Source organism: Pyrus communis, chromosome 12 (assembly GCF_041283825.1).
Source record: "Pyrus communis isolate YQ-2024b chromosome 12, ASM4128382v1, whole genome shotgun sequence".
In the NCBI taxonomy this organism is placed as follows: Eukaryota; Viridiplantae; Streptophyta; class Magnoliopsida; order Rosales; family Rosaceae; genus Pyrus; species Pyrus communis.
Window position 1 is genome coordinate 25,234,597 of NC_142576.1, and position 19,165 is coordinate 25,253,761.

General features: G+C 35.4%; 2 protein-coding genes across 2 annotated transcripts; both read left to right on the forward strand.

Annotated features, from left to right (window-relative positions):
* The first annotated feature begins 1,600 nt into the window (after nt 1–1,600).
* On the forward strand, nt 1,601–13,590 carry LOC137745616 (putative polyribonucleotide nucleotidyltransferase 1, chloroplastic). Its single transcript, XM_068485593.2, has 25 exons — nt 1,601–2,015; nt 2,853–2,921; nt 3,386–3,492; nt 3,586–3,628; nt 4,375–4,458; nt 4,686–4,750; nt 4,868–5,024; nt 5,538–5,594; nt 5,967–6,080; nt 6,237–6,500; nt 6,792–6,866; nt 7,098–7,211; nt 8,086–8,178; nt 8,656–8,834; nt 8,986–9,169; nt 9,326–9,373; nt 9,459–9,531; nt 10,070–10,143; nt 10,242–10,349; nt 10,436–10,530; nt 11,315–11,378; nt 11,534–11,587; nt 11,679–11,720; nt 12,583–12,985; nt 13,139–13,590. Exons 1-24 carry the CDS (start codon nt 1,737–1,739, stop codon nt 12,889–12,891), a joined length of 2,751 nt encoding a protein of 916 aa, XP_068341694.2. The 5' UTR covers nt 1,601–1,736; the 3' UTR covers nt 12,892–12,985; nt 13,139–13,590.
* Nucleotides 13,591–14,788: 1,198 nt separating this feature from the next.
* LOC137745617 (replication factor C subunit 3) lies at nt 14,789–18,804 on the forward strand. The gene is made up of 11 exons (XM_068485594.2): nt 14,789–14,983; nt 15,099–15,209; nt 15,353–15,385; nt 16,003–16,171; nt 16,271–16,452; nt 16,574–16,710; nt 16,847–16,945; nt 17,579–17,648; nt 17,790–17,864; nt 18,124–18,169; nt 18,590–18,804. Exons 1-11 carry the CDS (start codon nt 14,900–14,902, stop codon nt 18,646–18,648), a joined length of 1,065 nt encoding a protein of 354 aa, XP_068341695.2. The 5' UTR covers nt 14,789–14,899; the 3' UTR covers nt 18,649–18,804.
* The last annotated feature ends 361 nt before the right edge of the window (nt 18,805–19,165 follow it).

Below are 19,165 nucleotides of genomic sequence, written 5' to 3' on the forward strand. Positions count from 1 at the left end.
CAATGAAAAGTTAAATTTTGTGATTATAGGGGGTTTCTCTATTTATAGAATGTGAGATACCTTTTTGAAAAGCATGTGACTATTCATGAAGAGTCAAAAGTTGCAACTCTTCATTTGAGTAGACATATCTTTCTACCAAAAGACTCCACTTCTAATTTCCATTCAATTAATAAATTTAATATAATAATAATATTGTTAAATTTTCCAACACACCTCCATATATTCTGGCCGTTGATTTAGTTTGATTTATTCAATCCAATTGCTATAAGTTCTAAAAGAGCATGTATGAGAAACTAAAATGGTGTATGAAAATCACTTCTATATGAAATATGATAAAGTTCTAATGTGACTATTCTTGCCAGGCTCTCTCGTGTTGTGGACTTTTGTCCTATGTTTTTTCATGTCTCTCTTCGGATTGAATTTGATTTTTTGCAATGACGACGATCCATGCGTGAAGATTACTAAAAAATAAAAATAAAAAATAGCTTGGTTTTGTGTTTGAATCACCCTCTCCTAATAAATCCGAGTTTGAATGTGAATCGTACTACTTGGATGGTTCATAAACCTGAATCAACAAGCTCAAACTAAAATTTTATGTCATCATTATATCATCCTTCTTCAAACCAACGGGTTGCACACGCATGAACATTCAACTGATTAGTTAACATCAATGTCTAAGTGTCCAGTTCATACTGGTTACTTGTTAGGACTACGGGATCTACATGACAATGGATGAAAAAGTACATAACATAATATATCCAGAGAAAATATAAATAGTATCCAATGAAAACTAACAGCACGATATACAATGAATGGTCACGATCACAAATTCTCTAAGATCTCCAGAAAAAAGATCCGGCGAGGATCCTTTTCCTATCCAGAGCTGCCATTCCTGCGCGCAGGGCATAGTCAGTTCACATAAGATCCTTCATAAGTAACCAGTTGCAGGTCCTTGTTGGAAGTGGTAAAGAAATCTTTTTCAACAAGTAAAAGTTAAACAGAAGATAAAAACTCACAAGCTCCATGAGCACTAATAAAATGCAGCTCTCAATTTCCAACCAAAACCAAAATTAATCTAGCATTTATTTAAGAGTCAAATATTCCCCCTAAGAAAAAATGTTGGTCACTCTTGTTACCAAAATCCTAGGCAACCAACAAGCATATCCCTCTCATATTAATATTGAATTAATTAATTTTTGTCAATGATCAAAGAAAAAGCTTCGAAATGCCCAAAAAATCTCTCCCAAAAGGGTTATCATTTTACTAATTTTCAGAATCAGAGCAACCTCATAAATTTTGAAACATAATTTAATAAGTCATATAATATTGGATATATTCGGAATTGTAATTGGCACTTTAAGATTTTTAGACATAATTATTTATGACAATAAGATTTGTAGAGTGCCAATAACGATTTCCTTTAAATATGCTCGAACTTTTTTGTGCAGACAATTTATTGTCATTTTTATGTATTTTCGTATATGCTTACGTATAAATTCAATTAATATTTAATATACTACTATGCTTACATTGAGGGGGCAAAATGATAGTCCTTGTTAATTTCAGAGGCAAAATGATAGTCCTTGTTTAAGACTTTCTTATTCTTTTTTTTCTTTTTCTTTCAACCTTGCGCGCCTTTGAAATAAGCGGATAAAGTCAGCTGCTGCTGCCTCTCTCTCTCTCTCTCTCTCTCTAACCAGTAGAGTGAAGAAGCGCCACACTGATAGAAGCAACAAATGTTGGCAAACCCTAACAGTTGCAGGCTCCACTGCCCCAATCCTTCCCAATTCCTGCATCCAAACAGGCCCAAATGTTTCCTCTTCCCAAACTTGCCTCGTTCCCCCTGCTTCTCCAGCAAGTCCAAGTTCTGCAATTTGTCCCTGCTTCTGCCCAGAAAGACCAGCAAGAAGGGGCTTGGCATCAGAGCTTTGTCTGAGCCCGGCGGTGTTCCGTCGAGCGGTCCTCAGGGCTACCCTCAGCCGTACTCTGTCAAAATCCCTGTTGGTGATAGACATGTGAGTCGAGTTTTCACAAAATTTGGTAGCTTCATCTTTGAAGATAATGTATTTTGCATGCTTATTAGCCGCCCTTGTTCCGTGTTCTTTCGTGTTTTTCGTATCTTTTCGTTCATTGGATAATTGGGATTATCCTAATCAGTTTCTTCTTCTGTTTATATGCATATTTAGAGAGATTTTGGATAGGATTTGTATCAAGTGTGTTGAATAAGTACTACAAAACTCCGTAAAGCGGTGTTAAAACTAAAGGAAATTGTATTCAGGAAGCTTTTGTAGAAACTCAAATGTAGTTTCTTCTGTTACAAATTAGTCATATAGCTGAAATGGACGACATGTTGAAAGCGGAGTATAATAGGATCGAAAACCCAATTTCAAAATACTTCTGGTGTTCAAACTTGAAAACGAAACAAACTTAAAGTAGAGGTGTTGCTGATTATTTCGAGTGTCATATGAAGTACTAATCTGTCACTTCACATTGTTCGATTATTTTCTTTTGCGCTACTTTGTATCTTCTTCAAAGGGCTCTTATCATGTGTTCCACTCATTTGCGCCTGGCAGTGCCTTATGAATTACTTTCCGGAAAAATTAACTTCTGCAAAATGCATTTGAATTGAATTCTTCCATGATTGCTATAGATTATTTATAGAATGCTGGTATATGGAATGTCCCTTAGGACTGAAAAGTGTCCAAAAGTATTGGTTTTACAGAACATGTTTATCAGTTCAGTTAAATTGTGTGGATAATTGTGACGCATCTACTTATTATTTAACAGAAAAAGATAATACTGAATTAAGCTCGATTGTTTTATCAAGTAATATTTATTTGGAATCTTTACAGATTTTGGTTGAGACAGGTCATATTGGGAGACAAGCCAGTGCTTCGGTTACAGTGACAGATGGAGAAACCGTAAGTTATTTGTGCCTGAAAGCAAATGGTTCCTTCTCTAGTCTTGTACTTTTTTCCAGTACTCAGCAGACAACTTTGTTCAGCATGTCATATATATACATATATAACTGTTATATTATTTGAGGAAATTTACATGTTTTTTCTTTTACGATACTGATTTACTAAGCTATCATTTAGAATTTCCAGTTTTAAAGTGAACTTATGCCATTTCCTGATTTTTACTTATATTTCGAATTTCCATAAATTTGGAATATTGATGTTTCTACTAATATCATTTCATCCTTTCCTAACTCATTTTGTCATCTAATAATAGAAAGCTCTAAGGTTTTGCATTTGATATGCGGTAAAAATATGTTTTTGCTGTGTTGCTTTTGATAATAATCTTTAATTCCCGCTGTTATTTTGTAGCTGAATTTAGGTATTCTTCCTTTGAAGATTTAGCAGATTTATGTTTCTTGTTGTAGATTGTTTATACATCTGTTTGTCTGGCCGACACTCCAAGTGAGCCTTCAGACTTCTTCCCTCTTTCAGTACATTATCAGGAGCGCTTTTCAGCAGCAGGTCGAACTAGGTTTGTCTTGGACTTTATTCCTCTTTGGTTAGTTGGTTAGACTCTTACTTATTGCTTGTGCAATTTAATACTTTGTATTTGACATTGTTTTAGTGGAGGCTTTTTCAAACGAGAAGGAAGGGCGAAAGATCATGAGGTACTTGCCACCAGCTTTTAGTATTAAGAACCATTGATCACCCCCCAACCCCCGCTTGACAGCTGGAGTTGTCTTGATTAATCATAGACATGCAGTTTGAAATGCTTGTTTCATGCGATTGCTATCACATTGCTTTATAGGTCTGGTGTAGTGGTGTGTTTATCTGTTCTTCCTTAGAAAACATGCAACAGTTTGCCTTCTTAAGTTTTACATGTAACGTTTAGGTTCCAGGAATGAAACAATCAAAGGTTGAATGCTTACTGTTTCTTTTTATTGAAAATGATGTTTTCTTTGATTCCTCTTTAGAGGTCTGTGCTCTTTTATCAGCCACTGAAAATTCAGGTATGCCTTTTGGCCAGTTGGTAGCTCCTCTCCTCATCAATAAGGGTGGAAGGTGTGGTTGTGGGTTCACGTCGTGCTGGTTCTGAGTTTATTTACCAAACCAAAAAAAAGAAAATCTAAATGTAGTATGGCTTCTTATCAAGCATGTGTATTTCAGATCAGATTTAAGAGCAGAAACGGTAGCTTGGAATTATTGTCCTAAACTTTCTAAGCTTTTCCTCTCTTTTGAGTTCCCATATTGGGAGATCGTCTCACTACAAATCCCACGTAAATGTACTGTTACGTATTCATGTTACATAACTCAACATTCCACCTTTTTTATTTTTAAATATTTGTTTAGCTTTATTTGAGAGGTCTGATTCTGTACTATAGTGGATGGAATCAATCTGTCTGGTTCTGTGCAGGTTCTCATTTGTAGATTGATTGATAGGCCTTTGCGTCCAACTATGTTGAATGGCTTCTACCATGAAACTCAGATACTCTCTTGGGTACGTTCCATATGAGTGTCAACTGCATATATGTATGTGTTTTTAGATTTGTTAATTGCTTTATTTAAGCAAATAACTAAATAGGTGGCTGTGTCTATTTTATAATTATTTAAAATTTAACTTATCAAAAGTTTTTATGGTGCATGTGGATAGAATGCAATATAGAAATAAGGTGCCATTATATTGCTTGGTTTATTTTTCGTCTTGCTAACAACTTCCCCCTACAGGTTCTGAGTTATGATGGTTTACACTCTCCTGATTCTTTGGCAGTCACAGCAGCTGGAATAGCAGTGTAAGTCAGGCTGTTCCCAATTCTCTGGAGCATTTATGACACACATCTTACAATTTAGTTCACCTTTCTTACAAAAGAAAGTGACATTTTTTGTGCCTAATTATTCAACTTCCACAGGGCTCTTTCAGAAGTTCCAAACTCAAAAACCGTAGCAGGAGTGCGAATTGGTCTTCTTGGTGACAAATTTATCGTGAATCCAACAATAAAGGAGATGGAAGACTCTGAGTTGGACTTGTTGGTTGCTGGCACAGATAATGCAATACTGATGATAGAGGTAAGTTACTGAAAAGTTAAATGTAATGTTTGACAATTCCGAATTCTCAGCCTCTGTAATTTTCCTTAGGTGTAGCGGAAGGAATGTCTATTGCAGGGTATGGATAATCAATATTTAATTTATCTGTTCATTGATATGCTATTGTAATTGGGGAAAAAAAAACATGTTTTAGTAATTTTCATCTCAATTTACACCATGTAGAAAACAGTATTTAGAAAGGGTACTTTGCTATCCAATACATAGTCAGCAGTGAATCAAATTGCACCCTTGCTGTTTGTAATTGAAAAAAACAAAAAAATCTGTTAGTAATTTGCATCACTTCAAGTAGATTTTTACTTAGTTTTGGGCTTTTAAATTCATTTTTTATCTGCATTACTCATTATACATTTGACATGAAAGTATTAATTAACAGTTTTCATTCTCTGGTGGTAGATATAGTAGTTCCACAAAGTTTTCTATGTTTCCTTGTCTTCATGCTGACTCACACCCATTGGTGTAACATCTTATTTGCAGGGCTATTGTGATTTTCTCACAGAGGAAAAGTTGCTGCAAGCAGTAGAAGTTGGGCAGGTTGTTACTTCTTTTGAGCATGCAGTCTACTGGCTTGCACGGGTTATAGTTTATTATTTGTTTTAGGTTAAATAAAGGATTAAGCTAAGTTCAATTATCTTGGCCTTGCCAAGACTAAACCCTAGATCTTCTAGTTAGACCAGCAGCAAGCTTGTAGCTTGTATGTTATGTACTGTATGGAAGTTATATTTATATAAAATAAAAAAAATCCAAACCATGTGTACTAAGTTGTTGCTGGGAGATCTGCAACTCTATTTGGTTGGTAAAAGAGTTTTTTTTGTTAGTTATTTATTTGATTGTTTATTAGAACAATCCCACAACAGACACAAATCCACATTAGATGTATAAACTTTACTTATACACCAATGTCAGGATGCCATACGAGCAATTTGCAATGAGGTAGAAGCTTTGGTGAAGAAGTGTGGAAAGCCAAAAATGCTTGATGCAATCAAATTACCTCCCCCTGAGCTATATAATCATGTTGAGGTATGCTTTCTCTCTGTTTTTTGTAACTGAAAGATATCACCTTTTGAATTAGATGATTGCCAATTACCTAGTTTTCCATAAGAAAAGTGTTTTTCCTTTACTTTTTGATATGTGCCAAGCATTAAGTACTCACGAATTATAGATTACCATGTGCAGGAAATTGCTGGTGATGAGTTGGTAAGAGCTCTGCAGATTAAGGGAAAGATTCCTAGAAGGAAAGCTCTCTTGTCATTGGAAGGAGAAGTTTTAACTATACTTACAGAAAAGGGATATGTTAGTAAGGATGCAGCTCCCGGAGGCAGTGAAACGATACCGGATATATTTGAAGATGAAGAAGAGGATGAGGAAGTGGTTGTGGATGGTGAAGTGGATGAGGGTGATGTTCATATAAAGCCTAGTTCACGAAAGTCAACCCCCTTGGTATAGAACAGTTCTTTCTATTCTGCATTCAAGTGTTTTGTGGTTATGTGAACGACATTATCTTTTATTGTAAATATATATATATATATATGTAGTGTATGTATTTATCCAAATTTCTGTTAATATTTAAGAAAGATGGAATTATCTTATTCTTATATGTTTTCTTAACTAGAAGTTTTGATTTGTTGATTGCTCTGGAATGGTTTGTATTATTCTTGGTCTGTCTCTGAGTTTTCTGAACACATGATTGTGAGTGCAGTTTTTGATACAGTAATTTTTATTGTTTTCTAGTTCTTTTCTGAGGTAGATGTGAAGCTGGTATTCAAAGAAGTTACATCCAAATTTTTGCGAAGACGCATTGTGGAGGTATGAACATTTTCTTCTAGTTAGATAAGCTTTACTTAACAATATTTGAGGTAGATGTGAAGGTGGTGCTTACTTAACTAGGTATTGTATTATAGGTTAAACTTATGACCTTAAATATTTAAGTATCAAACTGATAGGAACCTTATTTTTAACTGTGAAGTAGATTTTTGTCATCTAGCTGTTACAAGTGCTATTCTAGTTCATGTCTTAAATTTTTTTTGGTTGTTACAGGGTGGTAGAAGAAGTGATGGACGTACCTCAGATGAGATACGTCCAATTAATTCAAAATGTGGACTGCTTCCAAGGGCACATGGAAGTGCTCTTTTCACACGTGGGGAAACACAGGTTTTGAATTTTATTATTCAGCATGACTCGATAACTTACCTGGTTGTGTTTTGTGTACTGTAGCTACTCTTTTCTATTGTGATTAATATGTGTAGTTAAAACTTAAATCATGTGTAGATAGTTACCTGTTGTTCATGTATTATCGCCTTTGCGACATGTGCGCTTGTATTTTAAGGATTTCAGCATGATTTATTTCTTCCAAGCACTTAGTTCCATGAATGGAGCTGTCCCAATAGTAAAAGCCAGTTACCTCTCATATGACTTTAATATTATGAATGGTTTAGTAGTATTCCTCTTCACTTATAAGTGAGAGGTCTTAGGTTCGATTCTCACCGAAGGCGGGTTTGAACCATATTATTGCTAGCCCATTGTCAGGCTAAGCCATCCCCTCCCCGCTTAGTGTAGATAATATCATTTGATTAAAAAAAAAAAAAAATATATATATATATATATATAGTATGAATGGTTTTACAAATTAATGTGAATGGCTTTTGAAATAGGGTTATGTCTGGCTATCCCAGTCGTCGAAGCTAGTTACCTCTTATATGTTGTTAATGAGATCAGTATACTAGTGATGGAGCCGAAGAGTATCATTGACTTCTTTAATTCGTTTAAAGCCTCTCAGTTGGCTCTCATTTGTACTAACTAAGCCTATTGCTAGTCTCTTAATGCACAGTTTTTATTTATAGATTTTTTAGGTTGTCACATTGCCACTCTTATCTTTATTTAGTTTAATCTCATATCTTGCCAGAAAATGAATTTCTCAGGCAATCATTTAAAAAGTGTTATTTATTCAGTTATGTGAGTATTTCAAGGCTGTAAATGTTTTTAGTTTAGCTTCATTAACCATTTCTTTTCATTTTTTCTTTTGTAGTCATTGGCTGTTGTTACACTCGGGGATAAACAGATGGCACAGAGGTTAGACAACCTAGTAGGTGATGACGAATGGAAGAGATTCTATCTCCAGGTCTCTCTATATATCTCTTATTCTTAGTAACTTCACTATGTGGTAAACATTTTATGGCAATGTAGTGGCTCTGGCACACATGTAGTTTCATACAGATATAAATATGTACATCTGTTCATGATGTGATATTCTGCCCTTCTTTTCTGATCTTAAGTAAATTTGTCTTTTGTGATTTCATCTGTTTCCTTTAAGCATTTAACTTATGATTGTCATCTATTGTCGTTTTCTTTTGTGTTATTTTGGAAGTTATCGTCATAATTACCAACATGGTCATAATTGGAGTTACAGAGAAACAAGTTGTTTGATTTCATAACAATTTTCTCTGTTTGAACTTTGGAATTACCACCAGTCATTGATGTTTGAACTCCACTATGTAAATCATGCTGCAATTATTACCATTGCCATTTCAAAATATTTTTGCATTTCTTCATGTTATAAGCATTTGGGAACCTGGCTAATAATGTTTTGATTTTTCAGTACACATTTCCCCCTTCTTGTGTTGGGGAAGTTGGACGGACTGGAGCCCCTAGTAGAAGAGAAATTGGCCATGGAATGCTTGCTGAGAGAGCTCTTGAACCAATTTTGCCTTCCGAAGATGATTTTCCTTACACTATACGTGTCGAGAGTACAATTACTGAAAGCAATGGCTCTTCAAGGTTGACCTTCCACCGAATAATTAATTTCATTATCAAATATATTTCACACATCTATAACATGGTCAATATTCTTTTGAATGGTTTTGCACATATTAATCCAACTTATACCACTAAGATGTACATCTTAACACCATTCTTCTGCGGAATACAGTATGGCATCTGTTTGTGGGGGCTGCTTAGCTTTGCAGGATGCTGGGGTTCCAATCAAGTCCTCTATAGTTGGGATAGCAATGGGTATGGTTTTGGAAACTGAAGAATTTGGGGGAAATGGTGCTCCACTAATTCTGTCTGACATAACTGGATCTGAAGATGCATCCGGGGATATGGATTTCAAGGTCTTATGTTCTAGAATTTATTTAATTCACTATCCTAGAGTTTTTGTTGGTTTTTCCTTGATTTTGTTCACATCTGAAATCATCTGTTGTCAAAGTGGTCTGCAAAGATCATGTTTTATGGCATCATATTTGTATTGAATAATTCAGTGATTGCAGGTTGCTGGAAATGAAGATGGTGTAACTGCATTTCAGATGGACATAAAGGTCAGCCATCACATATGTGCTGTTTCCGTTGTGTGGGATTTCTGTGCATTTTAGTGAGTAATAATCAGAAGCACTCCTATCTTAGGTGAGCGGGATTACATTACCAGTTATGAGAGAGGCACTCCTACAGGCAAAGGATGGCCGGAAGCATATTATTGGTAAAGTTTACTAATTTCTTTTCTCTCATAAAGGTAGTTGCACTGATTTACAAGAGTTCCTAATAAGTCTAGTAAAAGTAAAGTTATTACAAAGTCAACTCTCCTAACTAATTTTACACTAATTATAACCTAATTACAGCAACAAATGCTAACAGTTTTTGTTGAAAATTTATATCCTTCTGACAAAAGTTCTACTATGTAAAAGTGCTACAAGGTAACAATACTGCCTCCAAGCCACACCCAAACATGTGCCAACACAACTAGTAAATTATCTGCAGTTGAATTGATTAAACACTGTTTTTGCTTTAGACGGCTGCATGTGTACAGATGTTGTTGATCATCTTAACTTCTTGGAGTAGAGCTAGTGGGTCAGTTTATATGTTTGTGTGTTACACTTTTGTAGGTTCTAAACAACTACAAAAGATGTTTAGTTTAGTTGTTTCGATTGTAGAGATATCGTATTTTGTAATATTTTGTTCTGTCAGTAGAAGTCTGAAGTTAATTTTTTGTGTTTCTGTTATTTTGGGTAAAAAATTAGCGGAAATGTTGAAGTGCTCACCTCCTCCTTCAAGATCGCTTTCTATGTATGCACCACTGATTCACATAATGAAGGTTTGTTGATTACCGGAACAATATTGCTACGCAAGTAATAAAACTGATGATCTGAAGTATGTAATCTGGTTCTTGCTCACGACCTGATATTGTGATAGGTCAACCCTGAGAAAGTAAACTTAATCATTGGTAGTGGTGGGAAGAAGGTGAAGAGTATTATAGAAGAGAGTGGAGTAGATGCCATCGAAACACAAGATGACGGGATTGTAAGAGCAGACAATTACCCAGTCAGACCATATTATTCCCTTAAAAATTTCACCATAAAACATTACTTATGTTCTGGGTATTGCAGGTGAAAATTACTGGCAGGGATTTGTCTAGCATAGAAAAGTCTAAAGCTATTATTACGAACTTGACAATGGTTCCGTCAGTTGGCGATATCTTCAGGTAGCTGTTTCTTATGTAGAAAAATATACACATTCACAAAAGATACTGTTATTGCCTTTATAATTCAAAAGTATTAAATATCACAGCTATTGCAATTTTATTTTTTTTAAATTGAAAAGCATCATAGCTACATTCTGCATTATCACTTTTACATATAGTTTATACAGTTGGAGAACATTCCTTGATCTCTTTCAAATATGTTGTCAAGAACCATGCTGTATATAAAGTTATGTAAAATACACGTCAAGTGAAAGTAATGGTAATGGTAAATTCTGAGGAAATGTAGTAATTATTAATTATATTTAATACCATGACAATTATAAGGTGGTAGTGACATTTTTTTCTGAGTCAGCCTGCTTGCAAAAATAGAGAGATCTCATTTAATCTAAAGCAATTTATGGAACTATTCTCAATAATCTTATGGACTAAAGACCAGGATCTAATACTCCCCTTTGATTTTGTACCTTTTCATATTTATTTATTTTCTGAGGCTTAGTGAAAGAGTATATCAATATATTAGCTGAAAACTGGCCAAAGTCCCTGTACTCATAAGCACTCCAGGCACTCTGTTGCTTACGAGAAATTGTAGGCTATCTGAATTTTGTGTCTGCTACTACCAGAACGTAGCTTCTACTCAAGTGTGGTATGGGAACTCATAACTGATGCATGTTGTCATTCATTAGTGTATCTGGAAACAGGACATCTTTTTCATATGCCTTCTGTGTGGTTAATTATGGTTTAGATTACTAGCTAACTGTTTGACTTTCTGGCTTTGATGTATCAGGAACTGCGAGATCAAATCAATAGTTCCATATGGAGTATTCGTGGAAATAGCACCTGGGCGAGAGGTATAATCCAGTGCATCCTTAGTACATTATTTATTAGTTCTTTTGCCCCTGTAAGCGTTATAAACCTAGTGTTATATAGAGATAGGCCTCAACTTATAAATAAATGGGGTTAAATCAGTACATCAACAGAGATCTCACTTCTCAATCTTTTACAGGGACTTTGCCATATTAGCGAGTTGACTTCAGAGTGGCTGGCCAAGGCAGAAGATGTAAGCACATAATGTTTTTCTATATTACTATATGTGTGTGAGTGTGTTATGATCATGGAGATAAAAGCTTTCTTGTTTATTTTTTTAACAGGCTGTTAAAGTTGGAGATCATATTGATGTTCAACTTATTGAGGTACGTTCTGTCATTCCTGACATCTTTAAAAAAACAAAACCTAACGTGAACTGTTCAGTGATAAGTGATTAGTTAGTGTCAAATATTCATCTCAGTGGAACAATAACATTTGCTAACAGCCAGATCAATAAGAAAATTGTAGAGTTTCCTTATCCTAGAAGCGTGAAGAACACGTCTTTTCTAATAAGATAAGCAAAATCCATTATAGTCTATGGTCCTGCAAACTCTGGTCTCATTAAGGGAAGTTTGAATCCAGTCCTAACCTTTGCATCAAGTTGCTACCTCATGACTTGAGCCTGTGTAGTTGTGTTTTCTAGGCTGAAACTTTTACCATTGCACTCGACGAACTTTCTAATACTTCATCCTCCATTGTAAGGCCCCTTTCAAAGCGAAGAGTCCTTGCACATTGATAACATGTTGACAAGACCACTGATTAGAGTTGGTTCAAAAACTTTATGCCGATGCATACAACTGCCAGCTTTTGATGGCAACAACTCTAGCATTCATGTGAGAATTTGAAGTACAACTGTCCTTTGCACAATCTGTCCGTTATCCCTGGCGTGAAAATTTTGGAAACATTCCTGATGTCGTAATTTCAGCAAACATTGCATCATTGGTTTTAAGAAAGCTCTTTTATAAATAGACTACTGACAGGAGTAGTTGCAGACCAGATGGTTTGTTTTTTCTTGTTAGGTAATCAGTTTAGTTGTTTTTGTAAATTTTTGTAGTGTTTGTTTATGTAGTCTGCCATAACCGTGACGGTGCCTTCTTTTTTCATTCCTTCCTATCTGTTGATCAAGTTTTGCTTTTACCGGGCCAACTATGAAGGACTATAATCAGATAATTTGGCCGTAAAATGCAGGTAAATGAGAAGGGGCAACTTCGCCTTAGCCGCAAAGCTCTACTTCCAGATACAGGTGTAGAGAATGCCAGTGCAAAGCAGTCTACAGGTGACTCCAATGATGTAGCTTCTCAAGAAACATCTGACAAGGATTCTCCAAAGAGGGAAGAGCTCCCGCAAAAGAAGTTTATTCGGAGATTAGTCAGCACTGCCAAAGATAGACCAAACATCAACAAAGATAAGACAAAGAAGAGCAACAGTAAAGTAGCCAGTAGCATCTCCAGCAAGGACGAAAATACTTTAGTGAATGGAGAGGCTAACATTGGATAGTATGGAAATTTTCTTCTACTAACTCACGAGGATTATTTATTGCTCCTGTTTGTTGAAAAATGATGGTGCCATGCCTTCAGCTAAGGAAGAAATGGTATGAATTACCTACCTATATATTCTTTAAATGTCATATATCAGGTTCATATGATCTACATGAAGTAAACTAGATTTTGAGCACGATATATACGCTTTATCTGTATTACTTAAGCATTCACTAATTGGAAAAGATGGAATCTGCTTTCGACAGGAAATCATTTATTAGCATGTTCCACCAAAAGGCTCGCGTAGCGTGCATTGACGTGAATGTGTCACATTTTACCAAGGAACCTGAGTAAGTGTAACTACATCGTGTGTTCTTTAGGAAAGCTGGGAAAAGTTGCTGAAGCAATGATTCTTACTTGCTCAAGACTCCATATGATGTGGGGTAAGCTTCCTTGCTAGATGCTTGAGAGTTTCTTTTGCAGTACAGGAGGATGCCATGGCGCATTTTTTGTTCAGATTTCAACACGGAGTTTCATTTCCGTTGGCTGTCTATTGCAGCACCACAATAGTTTTGCTAATATGTTGTAAACGATCACGGTTGAGCGCCGTCATACGTTTTCTTTTAAGTTTTTCTTGGCTGTCACTCAAACACCATCCGACTCTAGCTATGGACTGATGCTTGTAAATCTTTGAGCCATCTATTAGTCTTGTAAGCGGAAGAGGGATTGTTGCCTGGTTCTGTTGCTCCTCGAACCACACACCCGACAATGCTGTCGGGTTGTACACAACCACGTTCAGAATCGGATTGTGTATCCAACCCGCAATCCCAACCACTGCGGCATTACTAATCAAAATAGTGCCGTCGGGAAGTAACTCACGAGGGTTTGGGTCGGTTATTTTGATCTGCCCGTATTTTTTTTTAAGGAAAATTAATGAAAAGGGTTTGAAAACTTTAAGTTTTAATCAAAGAGACAAAAAATTGTTGTAAGTGAATAGTACCATGAGTGATTTTTTAGAGTAAAAATGTTTTTTTTCGTTAAAGTGAACAGTATCAAGAGTTTTTTTGTTAAAACTCTTTTTTTTATGCTTCCACAAAAGTCCGGTTTACAATCATTGAAACAAGACCACAAACCAAAACCTCTGCCTCCATATTTTGTGCTTGCAAGTTTTTGAGCAACGGGAGTTGAACTTAAGACTTCTCCACTAAAAAATAACTTGGTTCAAGCCTTTTTGGGCAACTCAAATGATTTTTTAGAGCTTAAGTTTTGCTCGTTTGTTAAGTGAACTCTCAACTTTTGTTTGACTCAACTAATAAAACTGAAAAATTAATATGAAAAAAACAAATAAAATATGTTGAAGCTTTTGCCCAAAAAAATATATAGAATAAACTGCTGATTTAGTGTCTGAATTATCACCTCAATTAAATTAGATCTTTAAATTATTTTTTAATAAAAAAGATCCTTAAATTGATTAAAAACTACTATACGAAGAGCTATTTCATCAAAAAATTTGTCAACTTATATACAACTTTAAGGGCTTATAAGCGAGAAAATGACACTCTCTAAAATGTGTCATGTGATTTAAATTAATGAAAAATTGAATACAATAGTTTTGAACCTTACATTAAAGATGTAATTGACAGACTTTTATTAATTTAATTATTAAGGACTGATTTTTTTTCAAAAGTAATTTAAAAATATAATTTTTATTTATATAATAATTTAGAGACTAAATCACCGTTTATATTTTGATTTAATAAAAGGAGTTCTAGCGCAACATTTTCAATAATTTTTATATTTTCATGTTATTATTCACTACACAATTGTTTGTTTTTTTCATTAAAATTTTTTTTTTTTTTTGAACTTTTCGGTAGGTTTTTTTATAATTAAATTAAATGAGCCGCACCCCAACAAATCCAGCCGATTTACAGCCCCAAACGCACCAAGAGAGAGAGAACAAGTTCCCGCCACTTTTGGCGTCTCCTTCTTCTCTCAGTGAAGAGTGAAAGAAAAACAGTATTCTCAGGATGTTGTGGGTCGACAAGTACCGACCCAAAACCCTAGACCAGGCAATTGTCCACCAAGACGTCGCCCAAAACCTCAAGAAACTCGTAAATCCCTAACCCCCTTCCTCCTCCGATCATCTCTCTACTGCCTTCAACCTTCAATTTCTAGGGTTTTGTATTTTTTCTTTATCTAATTCGTTGGAATTTTCATTTCTAACAGGTCGCGGAGCAGGACTGCCCCCATTTGCTATTTTATGGCCCTTCTGGTTCCGGCAAGAAAACCCTAATCATCGCCCTTCTTCGTCAGATTTTCGGACCCAGTGCCGATAAGGTCTCCGATTATTTAACTCTCACACTTTTTAATGTTTTTTAAACTGTCTCCATGCGCATTTCCAGTTACCGAATTGTGGGTATTTGAGAAAATTCTCTCTTTTATGATGGATTTTGAGAAATTCTTGTGATTTTGGTTGGCAGGTGAAGGTGGAAAACAGGGCATGGAAAGTCGATGTAAGTGAATCGCCCGCTTTTTAATTTATATGATTGATCATTGATGCTGCTTCTGCAGAAACTATTGTTGATTTGTTATTTAGATTTATTTGCATTTTGCTTATTATTATCTATCCGTGTTTGGTTTTTCGAAAAAGGAACAAAGTCTTCGTCTTTAAAGGAAAAAAAAAGGTTCAAACCATCATCCATGTAATCGATGCTTTAGGAAATGCTTCTGATATCTCAGATTTGCCTATTCCTCTAATGTGTTGTTCCATTTGTGGCTTCACGAGCTCTTGTAGCATCTGTCACCTGAAAATCATAGGTTCTAGTTGAAACTTGATGAAAGGCTGAAGAACACTGACGTCTCCCATCTTAGCTCAGTATAGTGTATCAACCCAATTTATTTGTTTTTTTCATCTCGCTTTGTTTCAACATACTTTTGGGCATTCTGACTTTAAGTAACATTGTTTATGTTATATAATAGATCTAGAGTTTTTTATTCAGATATCCTCCTTGTTTGATTTGAAATTGTTGATGCATACTATGCATTTTAATTTTTAACTAAAACTTTCCACTTTTAGTATGTTTAATTTGCATTTTATTTTATCTGAAATTTTCGCATGGTTTATTTTCAGGCTGGGAGTAGAACGATTGATATAGAGCTGACTACATTATCGAGCACCAATCATATTGAACTGAACCCCAGTGATGCAGGGTTTCAAGACAGATATATTGTTCAAGAGATAATCAAAGAAATGGCTAAAAATAGACCCATTGACACAAAAGGGAAAAAAGGATATAAAGGTACCTTCAATGAATTTACACTTACCCAATAGGTAAGTAGTTGGGTATCCAATTGTTTAAGTATTATATACTAATACTATGTCCTGTTTTCAATGTCAGTCCTAGTGCTGAATGAAGTTGACAAACTTTCAAGGGAAGCACAGCATTCTCTTAGAAGAACTATGGAGAAATATAGTGCTTATTGCCGGCTAATACTATGCTGTAACAGTTCTTCAAGGGTTACTGAAGCAATCAGGTCTCGATGTCTTAATGTGCGAATAAATTCACCAACAGAAGATCAGGTTTGATTTTTCTGGCTTCCAACTAGTAGAACTGCTTGTGTGAAATTAACTATTGTCGAGTGTGTTGCCTTCCACCGTAATCTATCCTTCATTTAACGTATATCATTTTTTTGGGTGCCAGATTGTGAAGGTATTGGAGTCCATCGGAAAGAAAGAAGGGCTGCAACTTCCTTCAGGATTTGTTGCTCGTATAGCTGAAAAATCCAATAGGAGCTTAAGGAGAGCTATATTGTCATTGGAAAGTTGTCGTGTTCAACAGTTAAGTGCCATAGTTCTTATTGATCATCAGCTGCACCAAGCAGTTCTTTTCTGTCTTAGGCTAATGTGCTTCATGTAGCAATTGCACAGTTCCTGATACTTAAGGTCTTTCTGTGTACCATTGATGTGGTTGCAGATATCCGTTTACAAGTAACCAGGCCATACCACCTATGGATTGGGAAGAATATGTTTCTGAAATTGCATCTGATATAATGAAGGAGCAAAGCCCTAAAAGGTTTGGTTTTTCTGCATGTTATCAAATTGGCATTTGTTGTGATATTTTTTTTCTCTGCAGTTCAGTTTAGAATCGTCCTTTTGTAGTTTAATTATCAAACCCAACCTGAGAAAAGCACACAAGAAAAAATTGAATTCCACAGATGTATGTTACACATTAAACCCTTCTACAAGGTGGGAGGGTAAAAAAGGAATAGCTTAGAAGCTAAAAGATGACCATGCCATTCATGACAGCATTCATGGCTGCCATTTAGCATAAAACAGAATATGTATTTACGGGATCATGCCCTTCTCTTATCAAAAAGTCACTTTTTTGGAAACTTATAATTGAATTCAAAATTAATTCGATTTGAATACATTTATCATATTTGTCCTTATTATGTCATCTTCTCACTAATTGAGTTTTGTAATTGCATGACTAGCAACCTGCAGGCCCTTGTTCACCATAACACAATCATATTATATGAAAAGAAAGATGATTGTAGAAGTTATTTTGTTGCATACGGTTATTGATGTCTAAAGTTTTTCTTTTCATTTTGCCTACACTATTCACGCTTGTAGAAGTAGGAAAGATGATTCTCCATCTTCTAGTGTTTCTTGGTACCCTAATCAAAGATTGTTCTGTTGCTTTTAGGCTTTATCAAGTGCGGCAAAAGTTATATGAGCTGCTGCTTAATTGTATTCCTCCGGAGATCATCTTGAAGGTAGAATTTTCTTTCCCTATAATATTGTTTCATACAATTTTCTCCACATCTATTTGCTTTAGGCCTTTTCAAGTGCAGCAATAGTTGAATAAGCGACTTCAACTTCGGACATTATCTTGAAGCTTATATATTCTGTTTCAGAGACTTCTTTTTGAGTTATTGAAGAAGTTGGATGCGGAGTTGAAGCATGAGGTTTGTCATTGGGCTGCATATTATGTAAGTATATAATCTATGTCAGAAGCCTTGATTTCTGACAGTAGTTTAATGTGGTTAGATTAGGCTTTATATATTTTTCATCAACATCTCTGTACTTGTAATCTCTTGTGCTGTGTATACATGATTAAGAATCATGAGCATACTGACCTCATTACATCGGGCCACAAGTCAAAGTTTGGGAATTGTGGAATAAAGTCAGGTCTTGGTTTCTCCAATTTTAATAGTATTTACATTGCAGATTTCTTTTTCTTTTTTACAGGAACATAGGATGCGTCTTGGGCAAAAAGCCATATTTCACCTTGAAGGTACTTTCTTCTCTCAAGATTCTGGTTGAGATAATGATAAGTAGAAATGAAGAATCATTACGTATTAGTTCAATTGCTTGCTCTCGATTTATAAAGAATCTCATTTAGGGTTCTTGAAATCTCGTTAAGACTTTAATTTTTCTTTTTCTACCCATGATGCATGATGTTCTGTGTTGTGATCGTGTTTCATCTTATGTTACGTGTGATTTCATCATAAAGTGTGAGGCGTGAGTTTTCAGATCCGTACTCATCCATCATGTACATGTTTTGCCTTTGGTAGCATGTATATTTAACATCAGACCTCTATCACATCACACATTTTTCGTATGGGTTGGGGGGCATGTGCTCATGAATATGACGACGAAGTGGCTTTCTAATCTCTAATGGGTTTTCGCTTTTCTCTCTTTTTTTTGTTTTCAGCGTTCGTGGCCAAGTTCATGAGCATTTATAAGGCATTCCTCATCGAAGCGTTTGGCTGAGCAGTAGACTGGCATAATGGCCTTCAACCAAACATTATGGCAACGAATTGTGTGCTGATGTTACTAGACATTATGAGATGTGTACTTGCAAACCGGCTTTGTAATGCAGTTGTATTTTCACTCCATTTCATTATTATTACTGTACTACCTTTTTAAGTTCTAATTTTGTCGGAACTCTTTTAGTTTCTTCGTTCAAATGGAGGGCTAGAGTACATCAACGTATGATATATCGTTATTGAATTTAATGGTTGGATGTGCTTGTAAGAATTCCACGGAATTTAACGGGTGGATACAGGGTTTGGGGCACTTTATGTTTTGCCCCCCGATATTATATGCGTTTGCTTGACTATGCAGAAACCTAGGTGATGTTTGTGCAACATTCTTATGGAAAGCTATTTTAGAATCAACTTTCATCTGACCAATGTTTAAGCAACCAACTTTTCAAACATTTAGGGCTTAATTGGAAAAGTTTCTTCGGAAAGCACTTCTGCTTTAAAGCGCTTATAGTAAAAGAACT